At 53.3% G+C, this 27,315-nt stretch overlaps 1 protein-coding gene across 9 annotated transcripts; it reads right to left on the bottom strand.

Annotated features, from left to right (window-relative positions):
* Positions 1-15: 15 nt before the first annotated feature.
* Mef2d (myocyte enhancer factor 2D) lies at positions 16-27,315 on the bottom strand. 9 transcript variants are annotated; one of them, XM_055625671.1, is made up of 15 exons: positions 27,180-27,315; positions 26,568-26,871; positions 24,272-24,344; positions 16,570-16,794; positions 13,873-14,052; positions 13,153-13,356; positions 11,551-11,688; positions 10,421-10,631; positions 10,173-10,229; positions 8,150-8,340; positions 7,666-7,686; positions 6,395-6,524; positions 2,239-2,458; positions 1,616-1,922; positions 16-1,340 (listed from the first exon to the last, which is right to left on the bottom strand). In XM_055625671.1, the coding sequence occupies exons 5-15, from the start codon at positions 13,924-13,926 to the stop codon at positions 1,329-1,331; spliced, it is 1,545 nt and encodes a 514-aa protein (XP_055481646.1). In that variant the 5' UTR covers positions 13,927-14,052; positions 16,570-16,794; positions 24,272-24,344; positions 26,568-26,871; positions 27,180-27,315; the 3' UTR covers positions 16-1,328. The 9 variants fall into 9 exon arrangements, with proteins under 9 accessions (XP_055481646.1, XP_055481648.1, XP_055481653.1 ...); XM_055625673.1 differs by lacking the exon at positions 26,568-26,871; XM_055625678.1 differs by lacking the exon at positions 27,180-27,315 and having other exon boundaries at positions 13,873-13,939; positions 26,568-26,909.

Raw genomic sequence — 27,315 nt, 5'->3', positions numbered from 1 at the left:
CATCTGTACAGTACGGGCCATTTGAGTCATTATTATTACAATATACTTTGACAAAAATAGAATCTCATTTCATATCAATACAACAACAACAACAAACACAACAGTTTCCTGGACTGTTACACCACTAACATTTTGAAAGGTCTCTATTTACAATTACAGTAGCAAGAGGGCAGGTTTGGGATGTGGCCTGGAGGTGGAGGGACAGGAGGTAGCGAGACAAGGAGCACGCAAAGAGCTGGGAGGTGGGTCAGGGGCAGGAACTAGGAGGCAAGGGAAAGGCCTCAGCGGCCTCGTCTATAGGAACCTCTAGCTCCACAGGCCATGCCATGTGCCCAGTGTGCACTCTTCTGGGTATGGGTGTGCAAAGCGAGAGGTGCCCTCCCCATGCCTGCCCCTGACAGGACTCCTGCCCTCAGCACCCCAGGGAAGCAAAGGCTGACTCTGGGCCCACCCTGGAGCCACTTCACAGAAGGTCTCTCCCAACTTTCCCAGTACATGGCCAGCTTTCTAGAATTGGGGTGAAGGGATGGGGAGCTATTGCACTGTACATCTTAAAGGAAAAGCTGGGGGTAGGGTCCCAATTCACCAAACCCAGACCTTCTGCCCTCATCAGCCCTCTTCCTACAGCTGTCTCTCTTCCATGTTACCTCTAGAGCTTCCAACCTCAAGCTCCTGCCCTGGCCCGGAGTCCTAGGCAGCCTTCATAGCACCCAGATCTTGGGGTGCGGCACACAGATCAGTGAGTGTGGTGTGTATGCAGGAAGCTGGAGGGACCAGGATGGGTATTAGCCACGAACAGCCCAGAAGCAGAAACTCTGCCTCCTCCTATCCCCTGAGACACAAGCCCATCATCAAACCAGCTTTGGGGTTTCAGTCCACTGTCTGGGTTCTGCTGTTGGGTAGTTTTTGGTTCTTTACGTCTATCTGGAAATGGGATGGGAGGGCTTCACATGCAGGGCTCGGCACCTGTCCTTCTCCAAGGCCTACCGCGCCCCCCCCTTCCTGCAGCATATGTGTACAACGTGCAAAGTGTCCCCCCCTTCCCGCAATAAAGAGAGTCCCCCACCAGTGAAAATGGCGGGGGCAAGAAAGGGGCAAGAGCATCCCTCTCTCTAAAGCGAGATTTCAAATTTAAAAATATAATAATAATAATAATAATAATAATAATAATAATAATAATATAATTATACACAAATGTAACCATCAACAGGACATGGAGCAGAAGAAAGGAAGTAGGGGTCGAGCGGGAGGAGCCCAGGACAGGGAGGGGTGGGCGGTGAGATTGTCAACTCTTCATCAGTGAGGCTGAGAGGAGGGAGAGGGAACCGTCACTTTAATGTCTGTGAAGAGAGGAGATGGAGAAGGTGGTGTGAGGGGCAGCTCGGCCTACGGGATGCACCCCAACCCTCTCCCAAGGGGTAAAACTCTAGGGCAAGGCCAGCTGGAGGTCACTGAGCAGGGTCAATGCTGCAAGGAGGGGTTCAAGGGCTGTGAGTACTGACTCAAAGGAATGCCAGCCACAAGACGTCTCAGGTGGGAAAAAACAAGGCTGAGTGCATGTGGGGCATTCCTGGGCGAGGCAGACACCGGCAGACAGAGGGCAGTATTACAGTACCCAGGCATCCAGCCGCATCCTCTTCACAGCTGAGCCCTCAGCCTCAGGCTCTGGGGCCGGGCGCAGCAGGCCTAGTGTGGGCCCAAAGTCCCCCCGTCCATCATCCCGGTCCCCGGTCTCATAGGATCCTCCAGCTGGGCTGCTGAGACCTTCGCCAGGCTCAGGGCGGGCAGCTGGGAACACAGCTGGTGCAGGAGGTGCAGGGCTGCGTTCACGGCTTGGGGATACTGGTTCTGACTTGATGCTGATGTGGGGGTGGGTGGTGACAGTGAGAGCAGCACCCACATGGGGCAAGGGGCTGCCTGGGCTGGAGTTCAGACACAAGAGGCAGTAACAGAAAGAGTGGGAAGAAGTCACCAGACAAAGGGCAAAAACAGAACAGAATGAGAGTTGGGAGTTGGGAGAAGAGGGAGACACGTGTCAAAGGGAAAGAAGAGAAATGAGTGTTAGCTCTAGTCTGTCCACACCATTCTGTTCACACCATCTTCCAAAGCCCACACCCTCAGCCCTGCTGGGTGGGAGGAGGGGCTCATGACTGTCACTGAACACACACACACAACTCCAAAGAAACCTTCTGTCCCTTACTCCCCTCCATCCCCATGGAAAGCCTCCCAAAGACTCACATGAGGTTGCTGAGAGATACGGGGACCAAGTGGGGCTGTTGCTGAGGTGGTTGCTGTGGCTGTGGCTGTGGCGGCTGTGGCTGTGACTGTGGCGGCTGTGGCGGCTGTGGCGGCTGTGGCTGCTGGGGCTGCTGCCAGGCAGTGACATTGCCTAGTGCCAGCCCTGCAGGTGAGCTGAAGGCTGGTAAGGAGGACAGCTCTGCACTGGGCAGCTGGTAATCTGCAGCAAGAGAAAATGAGGGGAGCCTGAGTGGGGAGCACTCACCCACCCCTTTGGGGAGGGCAGGTGGTGTCTAGCCACAGATGTGAAGAATGAAGAAATTCCTGAAAATGACACTCAGAGATGTATGAACCTAATAATCACAAGATACTGTTTTTTCTAACAAAGTGAAAGGACAAGTGATTTTTAAAATAGCATCAGTTTTAAAAATCAATCATGTATAAGTATTGCTTTTATAAGGACAGTTACAAAAAAGAAATGAGGATGGGAAGTGGGGAAGGCCCAGTTTTGATCTGACTGCCATCTCTTCACTTGCCCAGCTTCCGGCAGTGGAGAGGCAGCAGGGAGCGCCGGCAACTCCAGGCTGATGGGAAGCACGTGGCCACTCTACCTTCTGCCCTGGCCCCACATGTCTAGACTCTCCCTAAACAGGGCTCAAGCAGCTGCTCCCACAGACACTCGGAAGAAATGGGTCTGACATCCAGTCTTCACGTCCCTGAAGCAGAAAGGGGCTTCAGGGCCTAAGCTAGGGACACCAGTGGGAGACTGCATTATGGGGGTACTTGTTCTGTCCAAGCACTAATCTTAAGGAAGATACTGTTAACAAGTGTCCTGCTAAGCACCTCACTATTCATACAGCTCTAGTATGCATGCCTCATGCTGTACCCTGTTTGAGGGAGAAATGCCTTCCCCAAGAGCCACAGGGCTGTGTGCACAGTGGGAGGACATGCTAGAAAGAGGTGCACTGTCCAGTCAACCAGCCTATGCTCAATAGTGAATGCACAGCCACTTGTTGTAGCCCTGTTTGTGTATGAAGATGTTCTCGGCAAGCTCCACCACAGACTTCGACCCTGGGCAAGTGCTGACTGTCTATAGCAGGGGCAGCAGTCCTTCCTACAGCAGTCACTAAGGTCAAGAAAGTGTGCAAAAGGCAGGTAGGATACAATAGCATCAGGCTCCAAGTGAACACTCCAAGACTTACCAAGCCCCACTGCTCACATGAGACAGATGCAGCCTCAGGTTTGAGGAGCTGCACTCACAGGAAAAGCTGGGCTAATGGCAGCACTCATGAGAGCCCTGGATGCGTCATTACTTTTATTTATTGTTTTTCTGCAGTGCAGGGGATACAAGGCAGGTCTTGCACATGCCAGGCAAACACTCACCACTGCACCCAGCCCTCTCCACTATTTTTTTTTTTTTTTTTTTTTTTTTGAGAGAGGGTCTCACGATGTAGACTTGCCTGACCTGGAATGAAATATGCAGGCCAGACTGGCCTTAAACTCACAGAGATCTGCCTGCCTCTGCCTCCTGAGTACTGGGATTAAAGGTGTGCACCACAATGCCAGCTTTCCCCATTACCTTTAAACCTCGCTCTAGGCTTGTCAACACCAGTTACCAGTTTTATTTATTTGTTTGTTTACATTTGTTTCTGTTTACTTATTTTTAAAGGTCTTTTCCCCCTACAATTGAAAACAAGTATTTATTTTTATATGCATTGGGGTTTTGCCTGCATGTATGTCTATGTAAGGGTGTCAGATCTCCTGGAACTGGATATGAGTGCTAGGAGCTGAACCCTGGTTCTCTGGAAGCGCAGCCAGTGCTCTTAACCGCTCAGCCATTTCTCCAGCTCCCTGGTTACTGGTTTTAATAAGTAGTACAAGAGCAGAATGTGGGCTCTAGGACTAACTATATCCAATGCTTATTAAACAAACAAACAAAAACAAAACAAAAAAAAAAAACAGGCCCAGAACAGGGCAGTGCTTTGCCAGAGAACCTCAGGGAGAGATCAGAACCCAGCTCTTAGTCTTGCCCCAACCCAGCACACTAGCTCTATACTGGGAGGCCTATTTCCTGAGGGCCAAGAGGTCAACCCCTGAGGCCACCTTGCCACCTCCTCAAGCTGTTCTCGTAGTGACCGCAGACAGACTTCTAGAGCTATCGTCCACAAGGGTAGGTCCATCTCTTAACAGGATACTACCACATAGACCACCCAACAGCTGTTGGGGTTTGGCTCACAGACGGGCTCTCCATAAACATCTGCTGTTGACAGAAGTCTGCTTGGTTATTCCTGTGGCAGTAGGAACTGGGGCAAAGCTGCTTTTACACACTCGTGACACAAGGAGTCCATGGCCATCTCTGCTGAGAGCCTGTTTCAGGTTCACTGACCCAAACTAACTTCTCTCCTGCTTCATAAGCCTGAGTGGGAAAAGTGCAGAGAGCTTGGTAGGATTCCCAAACAAGCAAAGCTTCTGAGGAGATCCAAGCTGTGTCCAGACCATTCTCCCATCATAAGTTGGTTTTTCTCGTTGGCCTTCGGAGTAGGGATAGGCTGGAAGAACCTCATGGTCCTCCTATCCACCTGTTTCCTGACATAGGCTGCCTCATCTAAGCAGTCCTTTCTCAGCCTCAGGATGCAATTACTTGGGAGTAGGTCTGTATGTGAGGTACTCAAGGAACAGGGACCAGAGACACTGAAGCAGGAAAATCTGCCCAGACTCCTCAATAGCCTGCCCCTGCAGAAGCATGGAATAGGCTGTTGCCTGCCACTCAGGATTTCTCAGAGTCTGACTGTAACATTAGCTTTAGGTGGACTTGGGGAGGTGAAGGAGTTTGGGGTCTTCTAGTCTAGTTTACTTTCACCGTAGGAACAGCCTGAACATAGGTCACTCAGGTGTCAGGGCTGAGGTGGGAAATAGATGACAAAGGTCTCCTCATTGGGAAAGAGCTTACTGTCACAAAAAGCTCTGAATCTCCCCACCAGTAAGTCCTTCCTGACAGACACAGCAGTCTAAATGCAGGCAAGGATGGCTGAAGGAATCACACACTGTTCTGGGGAGGGCGTGAGAGGCTGGCACAGCTATGCCAGCTTGCACTGTATGTCTGACTTCAGTTCTACTACCTAAGGGCTTCCCCATGTCCCCAGGTAACTGTTCACCTTTAGTCCCATCCAGCCTTCGCCAGGCTTCTCCCAGCTCCCACGCATTGCTGCAGTGGCCATCCCTGCTCAGGAGAGTAGCAAATCCACTGCACCCCAGCCTCTTTCCTTACTCCATCTTCCCCTCCAGGAATGCTGCACTGGCCATGTTCCCTCCCCAGTCCCCGAACCATAAGCCTATTAGCCTGGTGCTCAGCCCACCTCTATCCTGCACCCTCAAGCTGGACAGGGTTACTCTTCCACAAGGACCTATGTTAAAAATAATTTTTTCATATAAACAATGAATTAGAAAAAGCCTAAGTATGTCTTTGGGATATACTTTAGCACAAAGAATGCCTTTGGGATATACTGAAGACTGAAAAAGTACTTGCTTTATCTGAAGTTCAAATTTACCTAAGAATTTTGTTATTTTTCTGTTTATAAATTTTTAAAAAACATTTAATTTGTGTTTGTGTATATGTGTTTACGCCACATGTGTGTAGGTGCCTTTAAGAAGCCAAAATAGAGTATTGGATTCCTTGGAGCTGGTATTACAAGTAGCTGTGAGTAACCCAATGTGGGCACTAGGAATTGAACCTGGGCTTTCTGGAGGAGCAGCAAGTATGCCTAATTACTGAGCACTCTCTTTAGTGCTTGTTTGTGTTTGAGAGGAGGTCTCATGTCTCTGAGCTGTGTAGCTGGGGGTGACACTGGGCTCTTCCTCTGTTCTCCACCTCCTGGGTGCCTGGATCACAGACAAGTGCTTCCACATCTGGCTTATATAAACAGTGATAGAAACAGAGCCCAGGGCTTCAAGCCTGCAAGGTGAACCTTTACCAACCGAGCTACACCTCAGGCCCAACATTCTGTTTTTATTTGTTTGATCTACTAATTACGACACTAATTAGTGAAGGACCGTCCTCAGATCGTCTGGGGCCTAGCTATCACTCTAATTCTCCCTCTCTGGTCACTCATCTGCCCTCAGCACAGTGCACAATACACCAAGTTACGTGAATACTCACCTGTGTTGTAGGCAGTGGGCATGGAGGAGAAGGGGAGGCCCTGGCTGAGTAAACTTGGTGTTGCCACGGAAACCACTGGGGTTGTGAGCGAGTGGGTAGACTGGGAGACCCCAAGGCGCTGGGCATTGTTCTGTAGGAGAAAACTCTCTGTCAAGAGATGGCAAATGGGTGGGCTGCCTCAAAGTGGTCATCCATACTACCTCTGAGCTAGGTCCCTGAATTCCAAGGAAAGCGCCACAGCAGGGAGTACCCAATGCACACACACAAACACTAGTAGGTGTTCGGAGGCCTGAAGACTCAGAGAGAAACATGCACACACATATTCACTTGTATCTGCATGCATGGAGACAGCTCAGAGCTCAGTGTGAACACTGCTCTGGCACCTAGGTGGAGGGACAGGGGAGGAGCTGTCATCTCTCTTGGGCTAAGACCACTGAAGTCTCCTCTACACGTTAGGGCAGGAGCGGCCCCAGGAGGTGCATCCAGCACCTGGGAATGAAATGTGGGATCTGGGGTGGCATGTGACGGCATGCATGCACACACGTGTGTAGGGCTGTCGGCTCCATCTGCTGCTGAGTCATTTGTTTATTCCAACGCCACACTGGGGCCGAAACTGCCGCTGTGTTGGCCGCCAAAGCCTGCTTGCCTCTTCCAGCCTTTCTGGCCTTTTGTCAGCAAGCTGGGAAGGAAGCACCCTCCTCTTTCCTGGCTGATGGTGAGTATGTAAGCATGGCGGTGGGGGCTGTGCATGTCTCTAAGTGCCTGTGGAATGGGCTCAGGGTAGGAGTTAGTCAACAGGCAGGCAGGGAAGGCCTTGCTAAGGACAACTCCAGTCATGCCTCAGGCCTCAGCTTCCCCTGGAAAACTGACCTTCCTAGATTTTTCTCGTAAGGATGAGGTTCATGTCTTGGGTTCCAATGGTGTGTGGGCCTGTATGGCACCAGGAAGCCAGTGGAAACCAAGGACTTCTTAACTTAGGCATCTGACTCTTCTCCAGATGCACACACATACACGTCTGAATAAATGTGGCAACACATAGACACCCATGCACACGCAGTTACACATGCATGCCATGTCAGCCCTTCCCCCTGCCCCATTCACCTTAGTATCCCACTAGGCTCTAAACACAGCTCCTGACAAACAACCAATAACTAAACTCCACACATTAAACACACAAGGAGAAGACTGGCACACATAGTCATGCTGCAGACTGAGTAACATGGGGCAAAGCTGGAACTCAAAGGCACTGCTAACATCTGCGCCGCACTTACCAGATCTAAATGGTCCTCAGTCTGGGAGCAGAAATAAAACCAAGAGGATGGTTCAGGCTTTGGTTCCTGCCCTTCCCACATGGCCACCCATCCACCTGTCTGCTTGAGAGCAAAGTAATCTCTCTGGCCCAAAAGGAAATCCAGATATTCTGACCATATGATAGAGAATGCTGTATCCTGGCCTCCATCAGCCAGACATCATCAGCCAGTCCTTATTCTTATGGTGCAGTATTAATTCCTTTATTATCTTCTCCATCACAAAACCTTTTCTCCTGTCCCCTGTTCATTTCTACTGCCTTCTGGCCAGCACTGCTGCTGTCCAAAGGCCCTCGGGGAAGAAACAGTTCACAAAAAGCCATGTTCTCTCTCTCTCTCTCTCTCTCTTGCTCTCAAGAAGTCCTACCTGCTACTAACCTTCATTTCTCTTGCTACAGGCCATTCTTCCCACCTCCCAGCCCCTGCTATGAGCCAGAAACCCACTCACCAAATGATGCATTAACCCTTTGCCTCCCTGGGAAGTGATGACCCGCAGATCAGGCTTGCGGCTGGGGGCTCCAAGCTGTGTGTTGTGGGTGGGTGGGGGTGGAGACTTGGCAGGGATGACTTTGTTTAGGCTGTTGCCATTGGCCACAGGGAGGAGGCCAGGGGAAGCTCGGGCACTGACGTAGCCATTCCCTAGAGAAGTGATATGAGAAAGGAAAATTGCTGGCCTGCCTTTTGACCCTACCAACTGCCCAGATAAGCGTACCTGTCACCTAGGGCTCTCAGAGGCATACCAGGGTTCCACATGGACAATGAGCTGCCTGATAGCCTTGGTTCCCAATCACTTGGCCAAAAGTCAGGCTCTAAGCCACAGTAACAGGGCCAGGGGTAGAACCACTGTCACTGCCAGCCCTGCGCACCCCATGCCTGGCACTCGACCCCTCCCCCACTGCTTCATACAGGATGTACAATGACTGGAGGGGAAAAGGTAGCAGGCTGTGATCTGGGCCTCATTTAGGAGTCTGATCACCACAGTCAGCCAAACATTTAGATTGTTCCCTTGTCAGGATCTGGAACTCTGTGCTTTTGATCAGCACAGACAAGCTGCTTGCTACCATGAGGGGGACAGGCCACTGACTGCTGGTAGTGTTGCCGGCACCGGGGCTAAGGATATGGTCACTTTTGTTACTAGACTGTAGATAAAAGCATCACAACTATCTTTTACACTGAGTGTCATGTTATCTCATACATGTTCATGCCAGCCCTGAGAGGTACATGGGATGGGCGTTATCCCCTGAGCACAGAAGAGGAAACATGGCACTAGGTAAGAGAGGATGATGGCTTGTCCGTGGCCACGTAGGCCATCTTACTGAGTCTCCAATGCTGGGCTACAGGGCCCACAATAAAGCCTGGAAAAAAAGGGTATACCTCTAGTCCAAAATGCCACGACTCTAATGCTAAGGTGCGCTCACACCCACCCACCTTACAAGGACTGATGGTGACAGGACAGGAAAGGCTGAAACAGAGCTGGAGAGCCTGAGATTCAGGAATGTAGGTGATGACTGTAGTTAGAAATTCTACCTTACTGTCTCCTAAGAGTACATGGTTACCCTCAAAATGTGCTGCTGTCTCTACCCAACTCCAAGAACACTCTGGGAGTGGCAAGAATGACAGGACGATGTCAAGGGTGACATTAGAAAGCCAGACACCAGCACAGATCAAGAGTGGCTAGCTTCTTGTGGACACAGGGGCAGTGGTAGTTTATGACTACGGCGTACATACCTACAGGTACACGTCTGTACGGTGACTCCATGGGAGCACAGAAGTCTGTGTGCACGGGTGGTGTACGAATGCCTATGCTTTTCTAGGTGAGCCCTGATCCAAACAAGATACACTATTTTAAGCTAAAAATGTCGGACCATGGCCAGGCGTGGTGGCACATGCCTTTAATCCCAACACTCAGAAAAGGCGGGTGAATTCTGAGTTTGAGGTCATTTTAGTGTACATAGCAAGTTCCACGCCAGCCAGGGTTACCCAGTGAGAACTGTCTCAAAAAGAGAAAGAGAAAGAAAGGAAAGAAAGGAAGGAAGGAAAGAAAGAGAGAGAGAAAGAAGGAAAACACCACCAGACCTTCCCGAAAGAAAGAAAGAAAGAAAGAAAGAAAGAAAGAAAGAAGGAAGGAAAATGCCACCAGACCTTCCCGAAAGAAAAAGAAAGAAAGAAAGAAAGAAGGAAGGAAAATGCCACCAGACCTTCCCGAAAGAAAAAGAAAGAAAGAAAGAAAGAAAGAAAGAAAGAAGGAAAACGCCACTAGACCTTCCCTGAATTCAGTAGCACTATGGGTCCATCTTTATTATGCCTGACATTCTTTAGAGCCAAACTTCTGCTGACTAGTCGCTGCTATAGCACCAAAGTCCAGGAGCCTAAAAATCCTCTGATGTACCCTGCTTTTGGCCCTGCCATTTCCCTCCCCTTTCCTTTAGGTCGCTCTCCTGAGCCACCCTGTGGAAGGCAGCGACACTCACCAACAGGGCTGGGGCAGGCTCCATTAGCACTGTTGAGGTCTCCACCCAGCATGGCCCCTGGGAGAAAAGCAGAGCTTTATCTTGGGGACTGGACAAGAAGGGGCTCTAAGGAGTCCTAGGCCTTTCCCCTCAAGAGTCACACACATGCAGGAGTGCTGCAAAGGGAAGACCCACCATTGGAAATGGAAGCCCAGAGCTCCTTCCACACCTCACTCCCACCTCATCGATTCACCCTCTAGCCTACTTACCTGCACTAGCAGGCCGCTGGGGCAGGCCTGGAGAAACACTGTTTCTCTGTAGTGCTGGCTGCTGAGGGGACAGGAGCCTCGGGTCCGTAAGGGATGATGTCACCAGGGAAGGAGTGACCAGAGAGCCACTAGGATTGCTGAACTGCATGGAGTTCTGGTTGGACACGGGCACTGTGACAGGCATGGCAAAGTTGGGGGCCGGAACAGATGACTAGACAGAGAGACGGAGGGTAGCGTCACACCAGGTGACTGTCTCCCCCTGGACCCACTTTGCCTGAGAGGGTAGGCACAAGGGTTCTCTGGTTCCCAGACTGTATCTCCAAAGCCAACAGCTTACGCTCCCTGCCTTCAGCCCTTCTGCAGCCCTGCCTACCTCCCATCAGAAAGGTGAGAGCACCTTGCAATACAGCTCTAACCCAAAGCAGAAGGGCAAGGCTCTACCTACTGCAGAGGAACTGGGTACCCCCAGCGGAGGTGGGTTAGTCCTCAGCCAGGCGGGACACACCGGGAGCAAGTTAGTGCCCTGGGTACAAACCCAAACTCACACCCTGCTGAGGACACTTCGCTAAGTGGCCACCCACCTTCTACCTGCTTCAAGCCCACCTGTCTGCCTTCCTATTAGTGGTTCTGCTTCCTTTACATGAGCCCACGGGAGCCTCCTCCCAAAATAAGGAGACAAAGAACACATTCCTCTCCCTTGCCCTCTAGAGACTCATGGCATCTATATTTTCTGCTGGTGAGGGGACGTTACAGGTCTCTCTAGCTTATGCAAGAAGGACTTTACAAGAGGGTTATCAAGACCAAGGTCAGGAGTTCCTCAGTGGTCAGTACCAGCTCACGGATGGCTCAGCTTAGTCCATCCATCAGAGGCAGCCGAGGGCCGGGCAAGGCTGGGTGAAGCCACACCATGCAGCACAGGAGGCTCTCCTCCATGCGACTACTCACGGCCAGTCTATAACTCTGCATCATCTTATCAAACTCCTCGTCTATCTTTTTATACTTCTCCTCCGTCTGGGGGGTCAGGGCAAACGCCTCGTCCACCTCGGGGCTCTCACACTCCCTGTGTTTCTTGTGCAGCGCCTGGGGGAGGGGCCGGAAGGGGGGCCAGAGAAAAAGTGAGGAGGGCTCACCCCATAGCGCCTGAAGAGCCCATCCAGCTCCTCACTGGCCCGCCGGTACTTGTCCTCCAGCAGGGGGCTCTGCTCCAGTGAGTCCTCCCCATCCGGCTCTGGGCTGTCACAGCCGTTGAAACCCTTCTTCCTCAGGGTCTGCAACCGCACCACTCAGTCAACCAGCCAGCAAAGGTCCTCCTGCCTCCTCCAAGCTCCTCCCAAGGATCCCCTGCTATTCTCCAACCTTCTCTCCCATGGTTCCCAGAATCTCAGGTTCCCCCCCCTCAGCCATCCGCCCCCTCTGTAATATGTTCCCTTGGGACCCTGAGTGAAGCAGAACCTAAGCTACCAGGCCTAGGGCAGGTATGCTCCACAGCTCAGTCTAAAGAGAAGGTGTGCTTGAGAGTGGGGGCTCTGCCCATTCAAACGCTAGGTTCCACTTAGTGGAGAAATTGAATAGAGACAGGAGAGGATAATACAGGGAAGCACAAAGGACCTGTACCTACTGAGCTTTTGAACCTTGCTCATGACCTTCAGGTGTACTTGTGGTCACTCAAAAGTTTAAAGATACTTGCTTCATGTTTTTAATCAAATCACATGTTTATTTCCACGTGTGTCAGGGCACGCACACATGTACATACCATAGCACGTGAGTGCATGTCAAAGAACAACCTACAGGAGTTGGTTCTCTTCCGTCCACCCGGGACCCTGCGAATTAAACTCGGGTCGTCAGGCTTGGCATGAAGTGCTTTTACCTGGTAAGCCATTTCGCCTGCTTTTGCTTCATTTTATTTTCATTTTATTTACTTGTTTTTTTTCCTAGACAGGGTTTCATTGTGTAGCCCAGGCTATCCGGGAACTCCGTAGACCAGGCTGGCCTTGAACTAAGAGATACTGGGTTTAAAAGTGTGTGCCACCACCGTCCAGCTTATTTTTATTTTTTAAACTTTATCTCATGTGTATGTGTGTTTTGCCTGTACATATGTGCGCTACATGAGTGCCTGGTGCCCGTGGGGTCAGAAAAGGGTAGAGCCTTGGAACTGGAGTTACAGGCAGCCATGAGCTGCCATGTAGGTGCTGGGACTCGAACCCAGGTCCATTCCAAGAGCAGCCAGTGTTCTATTCTGTTCCCCAAGTTGGCACCCTAGAGTGAGAAGCATAAGCTGGGCAGTCTTACTGCTCACAGAACAACCCTTTAAGCCACCATCACTCCATGTGTGGAGGAACTACATCCCAGAGAAGCCAGACTACCTGCCTAAGGTCATGGCCAGAAAAGGCCAGAGAGGAATCCCAAAGCTCATGTCCTTCAACATTTCACATTTTGACTCTGAAACAGAAGACAAGAGCCACACAGACTCACAAAGAACAGGACAGAAAGGAGAAATAGGAATAAAGAGGGAGACACAAAAAGGAATATGTCGGAGAACGAATAAAGGAGGAACTAAAAAAGAGAGCAAAGATAGCAGGATGTTCCTCAGACCCAGCAGAACAAAGACTGCTCAAGGGGAGCTGAGCCCTCATGCTCCTGTCTCGTGCCTTTGCTGCCATGCCCCTCCTCCCTTGGGGCCTGGGTTCAGAAGAGACTGGTTTACACAGTGGCAGAGGCGGGCGCAGGCGCACCTCAATGATGTCAGCATTGGTGCGGCTCTCATGAGGCTCGTTGTACTCTGTGTACTTGAGCAGCACCTTGTCCATGTCGGTGCTGGCATACTGAAACAGCTTGTTGGAGTGGTTGAAGATGATGAGCGCAATCTCACAGTCGCACAGCACACTCAGCTCATAAGCCTTCTTCATCAGCCCAAACTTCCGCTTGGTGAATGTCACCTGCAGGAGAGTAGTGGGTGGCCAGGTATGACAAGAGTGTCCCTCCCATAGACACCTGGACATAGCCCTACCCTAGAGTTCTATTCTCAGGGTGACTCAGCCACAGCCCATGGAAATCCATGCTCTAGAAAAGTACAAAACAGTACCCCTTGGTCAGACCACAGCCAAGATACACCAGAGCCAGCCTCGGACAGAAAGGACTTGAAGTGGCCAGGAGGTCACAGCTCTGTGCAGTGGGCTGAAAAAGAGCAGCCTAACTCCCAGCTGAGGAGAAGGCCTGCTGGGAGGAGGGGGCTGGGGGAATAGCAATGGTGTCGGGCCCTGGCCTGTCTCAGGCCAGCAGAGCAAAAGAGGCCCACAAAGTGCTCCTCTCTCCACTCAGACCCACCCTCTGTTGCAACTTCCAGTGAGTCCCCGGCCTTCCAAGAAAGCTCTCCTCCAGAACTGGTCATGGGTGACAGAAGCTGGCTCCCTGCCCTTGCTCACCTACCACGTGGGGCTCTGGGACCTCCTCACCTGGCGGTTCCGCTCATCAGTGATTCGCTGGATCTGAATCTTTTTCCTTCCCATCTTCTCCGGGGTCCTTAGTGCCAGAGAGAAAGGGGCTGCTGGGTGGTCAGGAGCCTCACACTGTGCTCATGAATGTCTGGGACTAGGGTTCAGTTCATGGTCTGCAGAACACCTATGCACAGCCTCCTGGGAGGGGAGGGTCATAAGAGGACTGTTAGACTCCCCCCACCCTGCCTTGTTGCTTGGTATGTGGGCCAGGCTCATTAGAGCCTGTGTGAGAGACTGGGAGCATCTCTGCCCCATCCCCAAATTGAGGCAACATTGCCTATAAAGGAAATGCCCACCCCAACCCCAGACTAGGTGCAAGTTGGGCTCCCACAGGACCAGGACTTGTCTAGGCCGATTCCCAAGTCACTGCTGTCCTTGGGCTTTAGGTCACACAGAAGATATAGGGCACTTGGCTTCTGAGGGTCTGCTTCTCAGAAAGCACCCACACCCTATTCTCTGTAGTCTGTGTCTGTACTATGTGTTGTATTCCACCACCACCCCTGCCCACCACCCCCACCTGGACCAGTGGCGCCTACTATGCTGGAAACATGGTGAGAGCATGCGTGCACAGACTGCAGCAGAAGGCAGAAAGAGGATGCCCAGTGCTAATAAGGGTGCTGACATCCCTTCAGGTTGGCAGCAGGGTCCTTACATGGACTCACAGAACCTGGGGATGGTGGAGGCTGGAGTTGGAGAACACCCACCCCAATCAGAGCTTGCGCACACCAGGGTGCCCCATTCACCCGGCCCCAGCAGTTTTATTTGAAGGGTGTTCTGCTGCTTCGACACTAACAGTTAGTTTAGGCCAGAGGGCAACAAATCTATTTTCCCAAACCCCTCAGCTCACATGGGGTCTGAACCCAGTGGTCCTGCACATGCCTAGAAGGAGCTCTGCCTAGCTGCAACCTCAACCCCCATTTTTATTTCATAAGCTAAAGTCTTGTTAAGTTTTCCAGGCTGGCCTTAAATTTGTGATCCTCCTGCTTCAACCTCCTGAGAAGTTATAATGACAGGCATATACCACAAAGTCTGGCTTTTTTTCTCTGGTAACTGTAATGCCAGGTATGAAACCTAGAGTTTCACACTCCTTAGGTAAATTCCATCACAGAACTTATCCTGATCCAGGCCAGTATCTCTGTAAAGGGCTAGAGAGCCAGCATTGCAGGCTCCATAACCTGTAGCACTGCTTAGCTCTGCTGTGGCAGGCAGTCTAGTTGACAAAGACTACGGGGATGTGGTGTGTAGTAGCTCATGCCTTTAATCCCAGCTCCCGGGAGGCAGAGGCAAGCATCAGTAAGTTGAGGACAGCCTGGTCTATATATAGTGAGACACCTTCCTTGAAAAACAATAACAGAAAAACTCCATAAAAATAATGAATGAATGAATGAATGAATGAATGAATGAATGAATGAATGAGGCAGGAGATACGCAAAGAGGGTGTACTAGAGGACCAAAGAGATGGCTCAGCCTTTAATTAAGAGCCCTTGCTGGTCTTGTAGAGGACCTGGGTTGTTCCCAGCAGCCATTTGGAGAATTACAAATGTCTGTTAGCTCCAGGTCCAGGGGTCATTTTCTGGTTTCCACAGGCTGTGCACATACTTGGTGAACAGACACAAGGCAAGGAGGCAAGAGGTTCCTCAGCAACAGCTGGGTGCCAATGGCTGCTGAGCGAAACTGTGCCTTTCTAGTCCATTCCACAAGACCTGAAGGTTACAGAGTAGATGAAGTACATCACTGGGCACCTATGATGGAGCTGGGGAGGGAAGGTCAGGACCTGCTTAGGACCATCACAGATCATAGGACTGTCTCTCAAGCTTCTAACTTCCACTCGGCCTCTACAGAGACTATCCCAGCTTCTCTGGGTGCATGTAGGTAAGGGTATCAAAAGAGGGAACCAGCATCCTCTTCCCTTAGCCTGATTCTTGAGAGATCCACAGTGCCTGGCCTTCTACTGTCTCCGCCCCACATCCCAGACCAGCAGCAACAGAGAGCCCTGTGTGGCCCAACACACATTTGCGCAAACCAGCACTGGTCATCTCTCTTAGCCTATGACCCTAACCCTGCCCAACTCTATACAGAGGCTCCAGCCACAACTTCTAGGCTTTAACCCTAACTCTCAGAGCCATCCACAAACCGCCTCGTTGATGGGCTAGGGAGATGGAAAGGACACTGGGACCAGGACTATGATAAACTGGCTTTTGTTTTTGTTTGTTTTTCGAGATAGGGTTTCTCTGTGTAGCCTTGGCTCTTCTGGACTCACTTTGTAGACCAGGCTGGCTTCATAGAGATCCGCCTGCCTCTGCCTCCCGGAGTTCTGGGATCACAGGGGTGCACCACCTCGTCCAGCTGTGGGTTGGCTTTTTTAGGTGGGTTTTTCTGGCTCAGCCTCAGGAACTCCAATCTAGATTCACAGTGCAGGGTCTCCTGCCCCACCCCTACCAGCCATGTGGCGGATTCCTTCTTGTCCTTTCTTGTCTCCTGCTCACCACCTTCAATCCATGAGCAGATTCTTTTGTTTCTTTTTGAGACAGGGCTCTCTGTGCAGCCCTGGCTGTCCTCGAACTCACAGAGCTCTGCCTGCCTCTGCCTTTGAGTGCTGGGATCACAGGGATGCACTCTCACCACCCAGACCATGAACATGTAAGGACCTCTCACCTGCTATGGCCAGTGCCGTCTCCTCAGGCAGGTTGAAGTGAACTGTCTCAGTGTTTTCAGTTTTCCAAAAATGCTAATCCAACACTCTTTCTAGCAGTACCATCTCTAAACAATTGTGCTTCTCTTCTGTGCCTGGTTCCCCCAACGCTGGAGCTTCATGAAGGCAGGAACCAGATCTGTCTTTTTACTACGTTATTACCCACAGGAAAAGAGCCCAGGAAATACCTATGCGAAGAAAATATTATGAGCCTGTGAGAAGTCCTTCCTGTAGTCTAATCTCTATCTGTACTGCTGTTCTCACTGTCCTCTGTGAAGCTAGAACCTCCTACCAGCTACCCTCAGAGGCCTATCAGTTCAGATACCACCAACTCTCCAACCAACTCTACCGCCCTCACCCTCAGCCCTCCCTACACTCAGCTTTGGCTGGTGCAGAGGGTGAGGCTCTAAGTCTTCTAAGGAGCAGCCCTGAGCACATGGAGATGGAGGATGGGGTTGCTTAGGCAACTGTCGCCTGGCAACCAGCTCCCTGGCTGATCTCCTACACTGCCCCCCCCATCCCTGCTGCTGGGGGAGCTAGGATATGAGAGAGATCATGGCTGAGAAGGGAGGGAAGCCAGAGAGACCCAGTGAGTATCCTTTAACAGAGGGAACCTGTCTAGGAGGTCAGGCCCCAGCAACCCTGACTCCCTCTATACCAGCTCAGCCATTTATAACCCCATGCTTCCCAGGGTCTTGCTCACTGCTGCTCTTCCTCTGCCAGAATTGCCCTGCCAGCCTACAGCAGACAGACCCTGCCTTTGGAGGTCCTTCCTCCTAGCTAACCACAGCTCTCTTACAAAGCAGGCTCTGTCCCCTCTCCTGTCCATCCCACACTGCTTCAGATTCTTTGGAAGCCCTGGGGTCAAGAATATGAACTCAAAAGAGAGAAAGAGAGAGAGAATATGAACTCAAAATTGATTCTGGAAGAATGGTGTCTGGGCAGAGATGGTCGCAAAGGACCTTCGACTGACCCAGTCAAGGTGTGGAGCCTGTCCTGACCAAACTTCCCTACTCTAGTGGGGTTTTAATGAGCACCTGACCCTGCTTAATTAGTCCTCTATTCAACAACCTTAACTGCCAGGAGCCAGGCCCAGGCATCACGCTCCAAATGCAGATTCTGCTCTCCTGACCCAGGCAGCACTCCTTTCTCCTGCCCTGGCCTTTCAGCTGTTCCTCTTCTTTTTTAGTTTGTTTGTTTTGTTTTTTCAAGACAGGATTTTTCTGTGTATCCCTGGCTGTCCTGGACTTTGTAGACCAGGCTGGCCTCAAACTCAAGAGACCCACCTGCCTCTGCCTCCTCAGTACCAGGATTAACAGTGTGTACCAGCTGGGCTACTGCTGCTCTAAGCCTAGTCTTCATGAAGCCTTGGGCAGTCATGCTGAGGTGCCAGGCCCCAGGGACCTTCTCATGCAGACCTCATACCACATCTGTATCACAGCAATGCCCCTCAGTAGGCTCTAGCTGGGCAGGGTGGTGTTCCCAGCAGGCTGTGACAACAGTGGCAGAAAGAAGCAAGCACTGACTGGTGGGTCTTTGGGGAAGCCAACAGCAGGGTGGTAGTGGGGCCAGAAAAGCCTAGGATCTAGGATCCCACGGTAACTGTGCACTGTTTATACATAAGAGGGACAAGTGAAAAGCAAGGGTGTGCTGCTTTGGAGGATCTTGGGAGAGTATGGCCTTGTCTCCCTAATGTCACACCTGAACCATAGTCAAACCACTCGGGTTTCAGAATTAGGCTTAGTTCCTGTGTGAAGGGTCTGAGTGGGGATGGGAGTGAGGTCAAGCCTGGTTCCCGTAACACTGCTGAAGGGCCAGGCAGGAATATCCTTTCCCAGCAGTCTCCTTCCTCCATCTGCTCTTCAGCAATGCACCCCCACTTTCTGCTCCCTGAGTAACGTGTCCTGATAACCTGAGGCTCTAAAAAGCTGCATGCATCTGACTCTGGAGTCCTATACCAGCAGGCTCCAACAGAGCACAGGCCAGAAAAGCCAAGCACTGGGCCTTGAAGGGAGCAGGAGACAAGAAGGAAACTGCTCTCATTAGGCGCTTCTCCTCCCTTCCAGGCCGCTGGGGGGCCTCAGGCTGGAAGTCAGGCTACACTGAAGACAGCTGTCACCTCCTCCACCCTCTCCCCGGTAGGGCTGCAGGGCATGAAATAAGCAGCAGGCGCTGGGGGAGGGGGGCGACAATCCAATCCACCTGTCACCCCCACAGTCGGGCAGACTACTTGCTAGTGGGAGGAGGCGTGGGCAAGGTGGGGACAGATGCACAGACACAGGAAGGAGACAGAAAGGGGCCAGTGAGTAGAAGGCATGAGGCTAGAAAAGCGGCTGGGCTGGGTAGCCCAGGGGCGCCCCAGCAGCCTGCCTTGGGGGCACATTTCAGACCCTCTTCTCTCTTCCCCATCCCAAGATGCCTCTATTCTCCAAAGGGTTCCATTAGCATCCAAAAGCACAGAGACAAGCCGTCTAAATTCTGTCAGGCCGACTACCTAAAACCCTCGTTCCCACCAGGTCCCACCATCCCCTCCCCCCCAGCCAGCAGCCTGGGGCTAGGCTGGGGCTATTTTTAGCCTGGGCAGTGAGCTAATTTTAACTCACCAACAGGGGACCTGAGGGCGGGCTAGGGGCAGTCCAGGAAAGCAGGCTAGCGCAGGGTGGTCTTAGGCACAGTGGCCGGTAAAAGCAGAAACTGGCATGAAGGGTACCCAGGAGGGCTGGGAGCCCTCCCCTAGCTTCCACTGGGCAATTCCCTCATAGTCCACCCTCGGCTTCCTCCCTCTCCAGTGTAGCAAACCTCCTGGGGAAGTGCCATACTGTTTTCTCCATGAGGGGCTGTCACCTGCCCCATTCCCAGGCCTTCCTGAAGGGCACCTCTCCTTCCTCCTGCAGCAGCGGAATCCTGGATGCTCCCATGTCTCCTCTCACCAAGCCACTCCCACCCACAAGAAAGGCTCTAGAGCCACCCGCTGGGCCTTAGGAACTAGGGGCTACAGGAGACTACATCCTGGTAAGGACCGAGGTCAGGCAGTGAAGGAGGAAAGAGCTTGCAGGGTCTGGGTTGGGCCTGTACTGAGCTCATGCTGTGTGCCCACATCAAGAAACTAGCTTCACCACTGGCATAACAAAAGGGTAGAATGGTAAGGTCCCCTCCCCTGTCTCTGAGGGCCCTTCAACCCCACTATTCTGCTCCTGGACTCCCTTGGGGGAAAGGTCAGCCATGTAGTTCCAGGGAGAGTGCCAGTCTAGTCTAGAAGTACTGAGGAGAGGTGCTGTGAAGGCCAGAGGGGAGCAGACATGGAGCCTGCCTGGGATGTGTTTTTCTGAACTGTCACCTCTAGCAGATAAGGGAGAGTTGGCTTTGGGCCACCCTGTTGGGGCCAGTGCCAGGTAGAGCACGGGAGGGTCCTGGTGACATCTGTAGCTATCAAGGTCCCCTCAAACACTTATGAGACCCAGTTTGGGGCCTCCAAGAGTCCTGGCCCAAGGTCACTGTCAGCAGTGTGGCCCAATTTTGAAGCCCAAGCTTGTGCTTTACTTTAGCTCTGCCTAAAAGGCCAAGTAGCTATGACTCACTGCTGCTCATTTGCATGGTGATTTGCATAGTGTCTCCACCCTTATTCCTCCAAATCCAACTTCCCACTGCAGAGCATGGGCCACCCCTATCCAGCACCCTGAGGCATTCAGGGCCTCAGAACTAGTTCCATCTTCTCTGCCAGAAAGCAACCCTCAGATGCACAAACAGCCCAGAGATGTAGCTCAAAGCTCCCATCCCTCGGGACCTTCACTCCTGTCCAGGAAAAGGGACAGAGAGGCTCAGTCCAGCTAAAGTCTCAGGTTGGGACAGCAGCAGCAGGCTGCTTCTGTCTTTCCACCACTGTGCAAGAGAACAGTACAGTGGTCATGAGCTGCATGCTGCGTTACAGAGAGGACTTTGAAGACTGGGTCCTACACTCAGAGCAGACTTTGGGGCTCAAGCTCAACTTGTCAGAAGCTAACCAACCAAGATGGACAGCTGGGGACACATAGGAGTCACTAAGGTGCTTCCTCCTACCAAGGATGCTGGCCGACAACCAGCCCCTTGAATACCTTAACCTCCATCTGTCCAGTTACAGCACCTACACATTAGTCACACCCTCTCAACTGAGGCCCAGTGGACTACTCTGGGAAGTCCTTTCTGGTATCTAACTACCACCCTTTTCTCATAGCTAATCAAGCCGTGGCAATCTAAGCCCAATTCAGTTATCTACACAAGAATAGTGTATGGAACCTTGGCCATTAGAAGCCTTAGTTGAGAAGAGGTGGGGACAGTTGGGACCGTTAGTGTGTCACCTTCCACCTCCCTACCCTACTTCCCCCTGGGGTCTCAGGAGACAGAAGTGAAAGTTGCAGCTGGGGCCCTGAGGACAGATCTTGATAGCCTTGTTGGAATGGTGGTGCTGGTGCTGGTTTGGGGCTGCCTGCTATTGAAACAACTGGATGCTAGCTAGATGAGTGGAGGGACCTCCCATGGAAATGAGAACAGTAGAGAGCCACAGAGCAGGCTGCAGAATCTCGAAAAAGCTCTCCTCCAGGGCACCACTCTTTGTCCAGGAACAGACCAAGCACTAAGATCTAAATGCTGGGCTTCTGGCATGGGGGAAAATGTGAGGCAGTGCACAGACTGAAGGGCCACACACACTCAGCCAGGACAGGCCAAAAAGAGGCCAATCCAATCAGGGAAGGCAAATCCTCCTGGTCTTGTGACCTCAAGGAGCACCAAGGGTTTAAAGGGGCCTTGGGCTGTGGCTGGGTCTCTAAGCCACAGGCAGAAGGTGGCAAGGTGGCTCTTACAGGGATTATCTTACTGCTTTCAGGGAAGATACCGATGAGGATCGGTGCCTAGCCTGATGGGTCCTGAGCACCCTTGGGAAAACACACTCAAATCAAATTCACTGTTTCATCAGAACACAGTGGAGACTCCTCTGACAGTCAAGACTGCTGTCTGTCTGTGCCATGGCCTAGACGGTTCCTTCCTCTGAGGGGAAGATCTCAGGGGCTTTTACAGGCAAGGCCCACCCCTGGGAACAGGTGAAGACTTTCGACTTAGCTTCCCACTCCCAATTGCAGGCTGACAGGTGGGGGAGAAGAGCCGTAACAGCTGGGCCAGGACACCTGTTCCCACCCCATGCCTGGCCCAGGGCCTGCCACGGGGACCATACAAGGAGAGTCTGCCAAGAGGCAGGCAGGTGTGGGGGAAAGAGAGGGGTCCAGATGTCAAGGGGAGAGACAGAGCAAGAAGCACTCTCTTCAGGATGCACCACCCTCACCCATGGTACATGCCAGAGAAGGGAAACCACCAGGCCCAAGGTCAGCCCTCTAGCCCCTTGCTCACAGGCCCTGCTTCACATTTCATCTATAGGAACACAAAGAACTCTAAAAAGAGGCTCTTCCTCTTGCCATATGCCCCTACCCCCACCCCATTGAACCTCTTGTCTTAGTTTTTATTCTCCCCAACTTCAAACCCAGTCTAGGGGAGGAGGTACACTAGGAATAGCAAAGGACAGGTTTTGAGGACAGGAGGCAGCTGGCTTGGCATGGGAAGGAGATCAGCTCTGTTTCCCATGCCACCCCAGGGTCTGGTGGTTCCTTCAAAGCCTTGTCAAGTCCTTATGGCCACACCCTAGGTCCTGGCTGAAGGTCCTGAGGGAGGGTGCAGCTGTGACTTTCTACTGAACCCACTTCCTCTAGGAAAGGCAGGGGTCTGGGAGGAAGATAAGGTTGCCCTGACCCTGTGCTGCCTTCAATTCCTTTCCTGTCTCCTCACACAGCAGTTCCAGGGGCTTTTGTGTATTGCTGACTCCAGCTGCAGATCTTTGCTTTGGGGCCTCTTCCACTGATGGGGAAATCTGAATTACTGTCTCAGAAGTCAGAACAATGGACCCTCAAACTTGCACCATGGTCAAGAGGCCTAGAGCCTCCCTCTTGCTCCTGCAAACAGATGCCTTCTTTTTCTCCCCTCCCTCTATGTAGCCCTGGCTATCCTGGAACTCACTCGGAGGACCAGGCCAGCCTCGAACTCAGAGACCCATCTGTGTCTGCCTCCCAAATACTGGGATCAAAGGCATGTGCCACCACCGCCTCCTAGACAAGAGCCCTCAACCCCTTACAATGAACTTTCCGGAATAAACCTTAGTCTTTCAGCCTCAGTTTCCCCAATACGGAAGACCAGTAGCAGACAGAACTGTGCCCAGCGTAGGATTTTTACAGACAACAAATGCCACCCCCACTCCCTTCATCCAGTTCTGAGGATCTCAAAAATTCTCATTTTTGTCTCTGAACCATGTACCCTGTTAAACTGGGTGTGCATGGGTGATGCCAGAGGGACAGGCAGCACACGCCTTCCCTGTGGCATGTTGTCTGCCCAATGCTGGGGGAGTGGCCCCAGAACAGCCAGGGGCACCACGCCAAGGTCAGTGACCAAGCCTAGAGCTCAGGGCCTCCTGGGAGGGTAAGTTTAAATGAGTAAATATGGTCCCGCCTGGGTGTGGCTTGCCACAGGCCAGAGCTTAAGGCAGGTCACTCCCTCCAGTAGCTTCCACAGAAGGGGCGGTCAGCCAGGCAACCCCCTCAACCCATGCCATACTCTGTCATTGGCAACGGGAGTAGGTGTGGCATGTGTCCTTGGCCTGGACAAAAGAAAGGTAGATACAAAGTGTTTTGGGGACCTCCTAAACCAAGAATTTGCCTCTGAAAGCAGTGAAGTGGCCTCACTATGGAAGACGAGGGGGGAGGCAGAGATCAGCAAGGACCATCAAATACACAGATGCCTATGCCACCCAAAGGGAAACTACTGAAAAGCTGGCTGAGCTGGGGGAAGAACAACTTACCCAGGGACTCCGAGCAGGGTGGAGGAGCAGTGGCTGGCCAGGGGACAGAGCAGCAAGGGAGGGTGGAAGTCAGCCAGAGCTCCCTGACTCACAAAGCATGCTCTCCACAGACAGGCCCTGCCTGCCCATCTGTGTGTGCTCTGACCTCAGTCTTGCTCCAGCCCAGGCTCTCCGGGTTCTGTGCGCCTTTAGCCTTTCTGCCTCTGCTCCCTCACCACCCCCGACTCTCCAATCCTTTAATCATCTTTACCACTGCGGCCCCCACCCCCCTCTGTGCAACAGCTGCTCTGTGGGTGTCACACCCCCAAGGGTGCACTGCACACCTTCCCATGTCCCATGACCTGCTGCAGCTTGCCAGGTGCAGCTGGGCCTGCTGGAGACCCTCACCCTGCTTTCTGGAGAAAGGGGCTCAGAGGCCAGCCTTCCCACAGCTCCAGCTCCCACAACTCCTCAGAATATGTTTTGTCCTAGGCAGGGAGAGACAAGAAAATATTCCAGGAGCCAAACAGGCTCTACTAGGCCAAAGGTCAAAGCCTTTTTAGCAGAGTCTCTGGAGAATGCCTGAGATTCCCCTCTTTTTCCTGGCCACGTTAAAAGCTATCTTTTTCCTAACCTAGCTTCAGTGGGAAGTTCTGCTGCCCAAGCTCCATCCAGCCTTCTCTTGACTGTGTAGAGGGGAATGTCAGATGTCTGCTTCTAGAACACAGCTCCTAGCACCCTCTCCCCAATGAGTAAGTCACCAAACTGGGACAGAAGGACAGAGAGGGTAGGCTGGACTCTGGCCCCATTACTACCTCATAAAAGCCACCAGTGATTACAGCGATGCGGAGGCTGTGCAGCATGCGACCATTCCTCCTTCCCGCTTCCCTGTAAAGGGAGATAATTTTCTTAGGCCAATTGGCTTCAAAGAACCTACAAAGGCCAGCCATGGTCCCAAGGGTTAGGGAGAGCCCACAGACCCACAGCCCTAGTTGTGACACTTGCCAATGGGCTCTGGGCCTGCTCCAGATCATCAGCCCCCTTAGGGAGCCTGAACAATACCAACTGTACTTGTGATCCACAGCGTCCCCCTTGCCTGCAGCTCTTCTCCTGTAGGCCACACTGTCTAAGCAGTAGGCAGAGAAGTGGAGGCAACAGAGAAAAGCCTGCCTACCCACTCAACCCCAGTGTAGGCGGCAAAATGTCCAACAAGGACCTGTGCCAGGCCAGGGCCAACCATCAAAGATAGGGGACTCAGTTGGCACGAAGACAAAGCTGGGAAGGTGGACAGAGGTCCAGGCCAAGGACATAAGGACCAAGGATGCTGCAGCAGAGGCCCCTTTCCAGAGCAGGGTCAGAGTGGGGCCTCAGTGAACCTAACCCCATCCCCTGGCCCAGCTCCCAACCTGGACGGTCTCCTTCTACCTTTCCCTTCATACCAGAAAAAGGAAAAAAAAAAAAAAAACCTGCTGGAGAGAGATTATATAACGGCAGCCAGCCAGCCTGTCACATCGCCCAGCCGATGAGGAGCACTAGAAGCCAAAGGGCCAGAGCAGGGAGCAGGCCCTCCAGGCACATAGCTCCACAAGGACGGGGGATGGGCAGCCCACACCTGCATTCTGTCCAAGTCCCCCACACCCTGTTCCAGGCTTAGCAGAGGCAGCACAAGCCCCGTCCCATCCCCCAGCAGAAGGCTTCCCATACTTTCTGGCTGGGTCCTGTTTCTTCTCTAGGCTCATGCCTGCAAGAGCAAGGCTTGTATGTCTTCATTTTTAACCTTAAGGGTCTCTTCCTGCATGAAATCTGTGTCAGAAAGAGGGGAAGACTAAACTCTGATACAAATTTGCTGTGTGATCGAAGGTAAAATGCCCTACCATTCTGGTAGGTATGGGAATCAATGAAAGCTCCTGCCTCCCTAGCAAGCCTTTTTACAAAAGTACATGTAGCAAGCACACACAGGGTATGTGTGAGGGGCACAGGAGTCACAACAAAGAACATGACCACTGAGACCCTAAAGCCCCAGCGTCCATTTCTGGGATAAAGAGGAAAAGTGCTCTATAGAAGCTCCAGAACTCCCCAACCACCCCACTAACAAGGTTCTCAACCACTCCCACAATCATCGCACCCCACCCCCATCCTGGAAGACGCAGGAAGGAAATTCATTCACAGGCAAGGCCATGGGAGCTGGGACAGCCAGGCTGAACACTGGGGCTTGGTGGCCAGAGGCCAGAAGCTGGGTGTCTGGGTATACACTGACAGATAGCTCGCCAATGCTCCCCTCCGCGGATACCTCCGCTAGGACTGTGAGGGGAACAGAAGGTGGACAGCTCCCAAGGCCGAGTGCACTCAATAGGCTCCCCTCCGAGAATGGGCCAGAGCAGCCCAAGGTCATCTTCCCAGACGGCAAACTTCCCACAGTCAGGCAGCTCAGACCCACTGAGGGCTAGGGGGAGGGGGAAGATCCGCCGCTCACTCAGCCAAGCAGCTAGGCCTCCGAGGGAAACTCACTCGCCGGAGAGCAGGGTACCGGATCTACCCACTGCACTCCCCTAGCCTGGCCCCACTGCGCCCGTCAGTCACGGGCAGAGCTGGCACTCGGGACAAGCTGCGTGGTCCAGGGCCACTGGGAAGCCCGAGGGCTCAGTGGAGTCTTTAGAAGGCCTCCCTGCCCCATCTATGCTGTGGGAGACCGGGAGCACCGTAGTCCCTCGGGCCAGCCTCACCACTGGAACCCCACTGGCGCCGGCTCGGCCCGCACCGACCCACGGAGGCCTGGAGAGGTCCTGCCAGATGTTAAGAGCTGCAAACTCCTGGCCAGGGGTTCTCCAGCTGGCGTCGCTGACACACCCGACCCGGGGCCCCACGGGCGCAAGATCGCGGCCGTAGCCACGTGCGTTGCGCTCGCCAAGACCCGAAGCGGCGGGGGCTCTAGTGCCAGGAGCGGCTGTCACAGCAGATGCCCCGGCACCGCCGCCGCCGCTGTCGCCCCGCCGGGCCCGGGACGCTCGTGCCAGGGCGCCCGAGCACCCCTCGCGCTCCAGACCACCCTGCGCCCGGCCGTGCGGCGTGGGGGAGGGGTTCTTAAAGGGGCCGGCGCGCGTCGCGACTCACCAGCCCGCGGGGGAACGGGGTGTCACGGCGCCGAGAGCCTCGGCCCGGCCCGCGGGATCCTCGGTTGCGCGAAGCCGCAGCTCCGGCGGGGAACAGCGAAGGCGCCGCGTTCTCGCGGCCTGGGCGGCGCCGCAGGGCCCGGAACCCCCGGCGCGCGTGGGGGCGGCGGCAGCGGGCGGCGGGGACGCGGCCGAGCGCCCAAGCCGCCTCGACGGTTGTTGATATTTTGCTTCCTTCCTCCTTTCGAGCTCCAAAGGCAACTCCTCCAGCCCCAGACTCGAGGTCGACGTAGGCACCGCGCAGCCTAGCTTGCGGGATGGGAGGAGGGGGAGGCGAGCGTGACGGACAGGCGGGGGGGCCAATGGGAGGGCCCTGCAGGGCAGGGGCGGGCCCGTCAGGGCGGCCTGGAACGCGGCCCCGCCCCCTGCCCTCGGCCCGCGCCCCACCCCGCCGGGGCGCGCGACCGCGGCGCGTGGAGCCCGGATCCCTCCGCCTGCGGGACGGAGCGGTGCCGTGGGGACCTCAGCGCCCCGGCCCCAGAGTTGTCAAGGGTCTAACCAGATAAGTTCTGGGGAGAAGACGGCGCTGGGAGGCCCCAGCTCCTACACTTACTGTGTGACAAAGCTCCGACGCCAGATCGCGTTCTCTCCTCGGGGTTACCTGGGGAGCTCCGCGGCTCCCTCTACCTGTGACAGGTCCCCTCCTTTCCCTTGACCCGGCTCGGTTGACGCCCAGACACTTAAAGCGA

This window comes from Psammomys obesus, unplaced genomic scaffold (assembly GCF_907164565.1).
Source record: "Psammomys obesus unplaced genomic scaffold, mPsaObe1.curated_primary_1811, whole genome shotgun sequence".
NCBI classification, from domain to species: domain Eukaryota; kingdom Metazoa; phylum Chordata; class Mammalia; order Rodentia; family Muridae; genus Psammomys; species Psammomys obesus.
The sequence above is the reverse complement of the archived record's forward strand: the minus strand, read 5'-3'. Positions and strand labels throughout refer to the sequence as shown.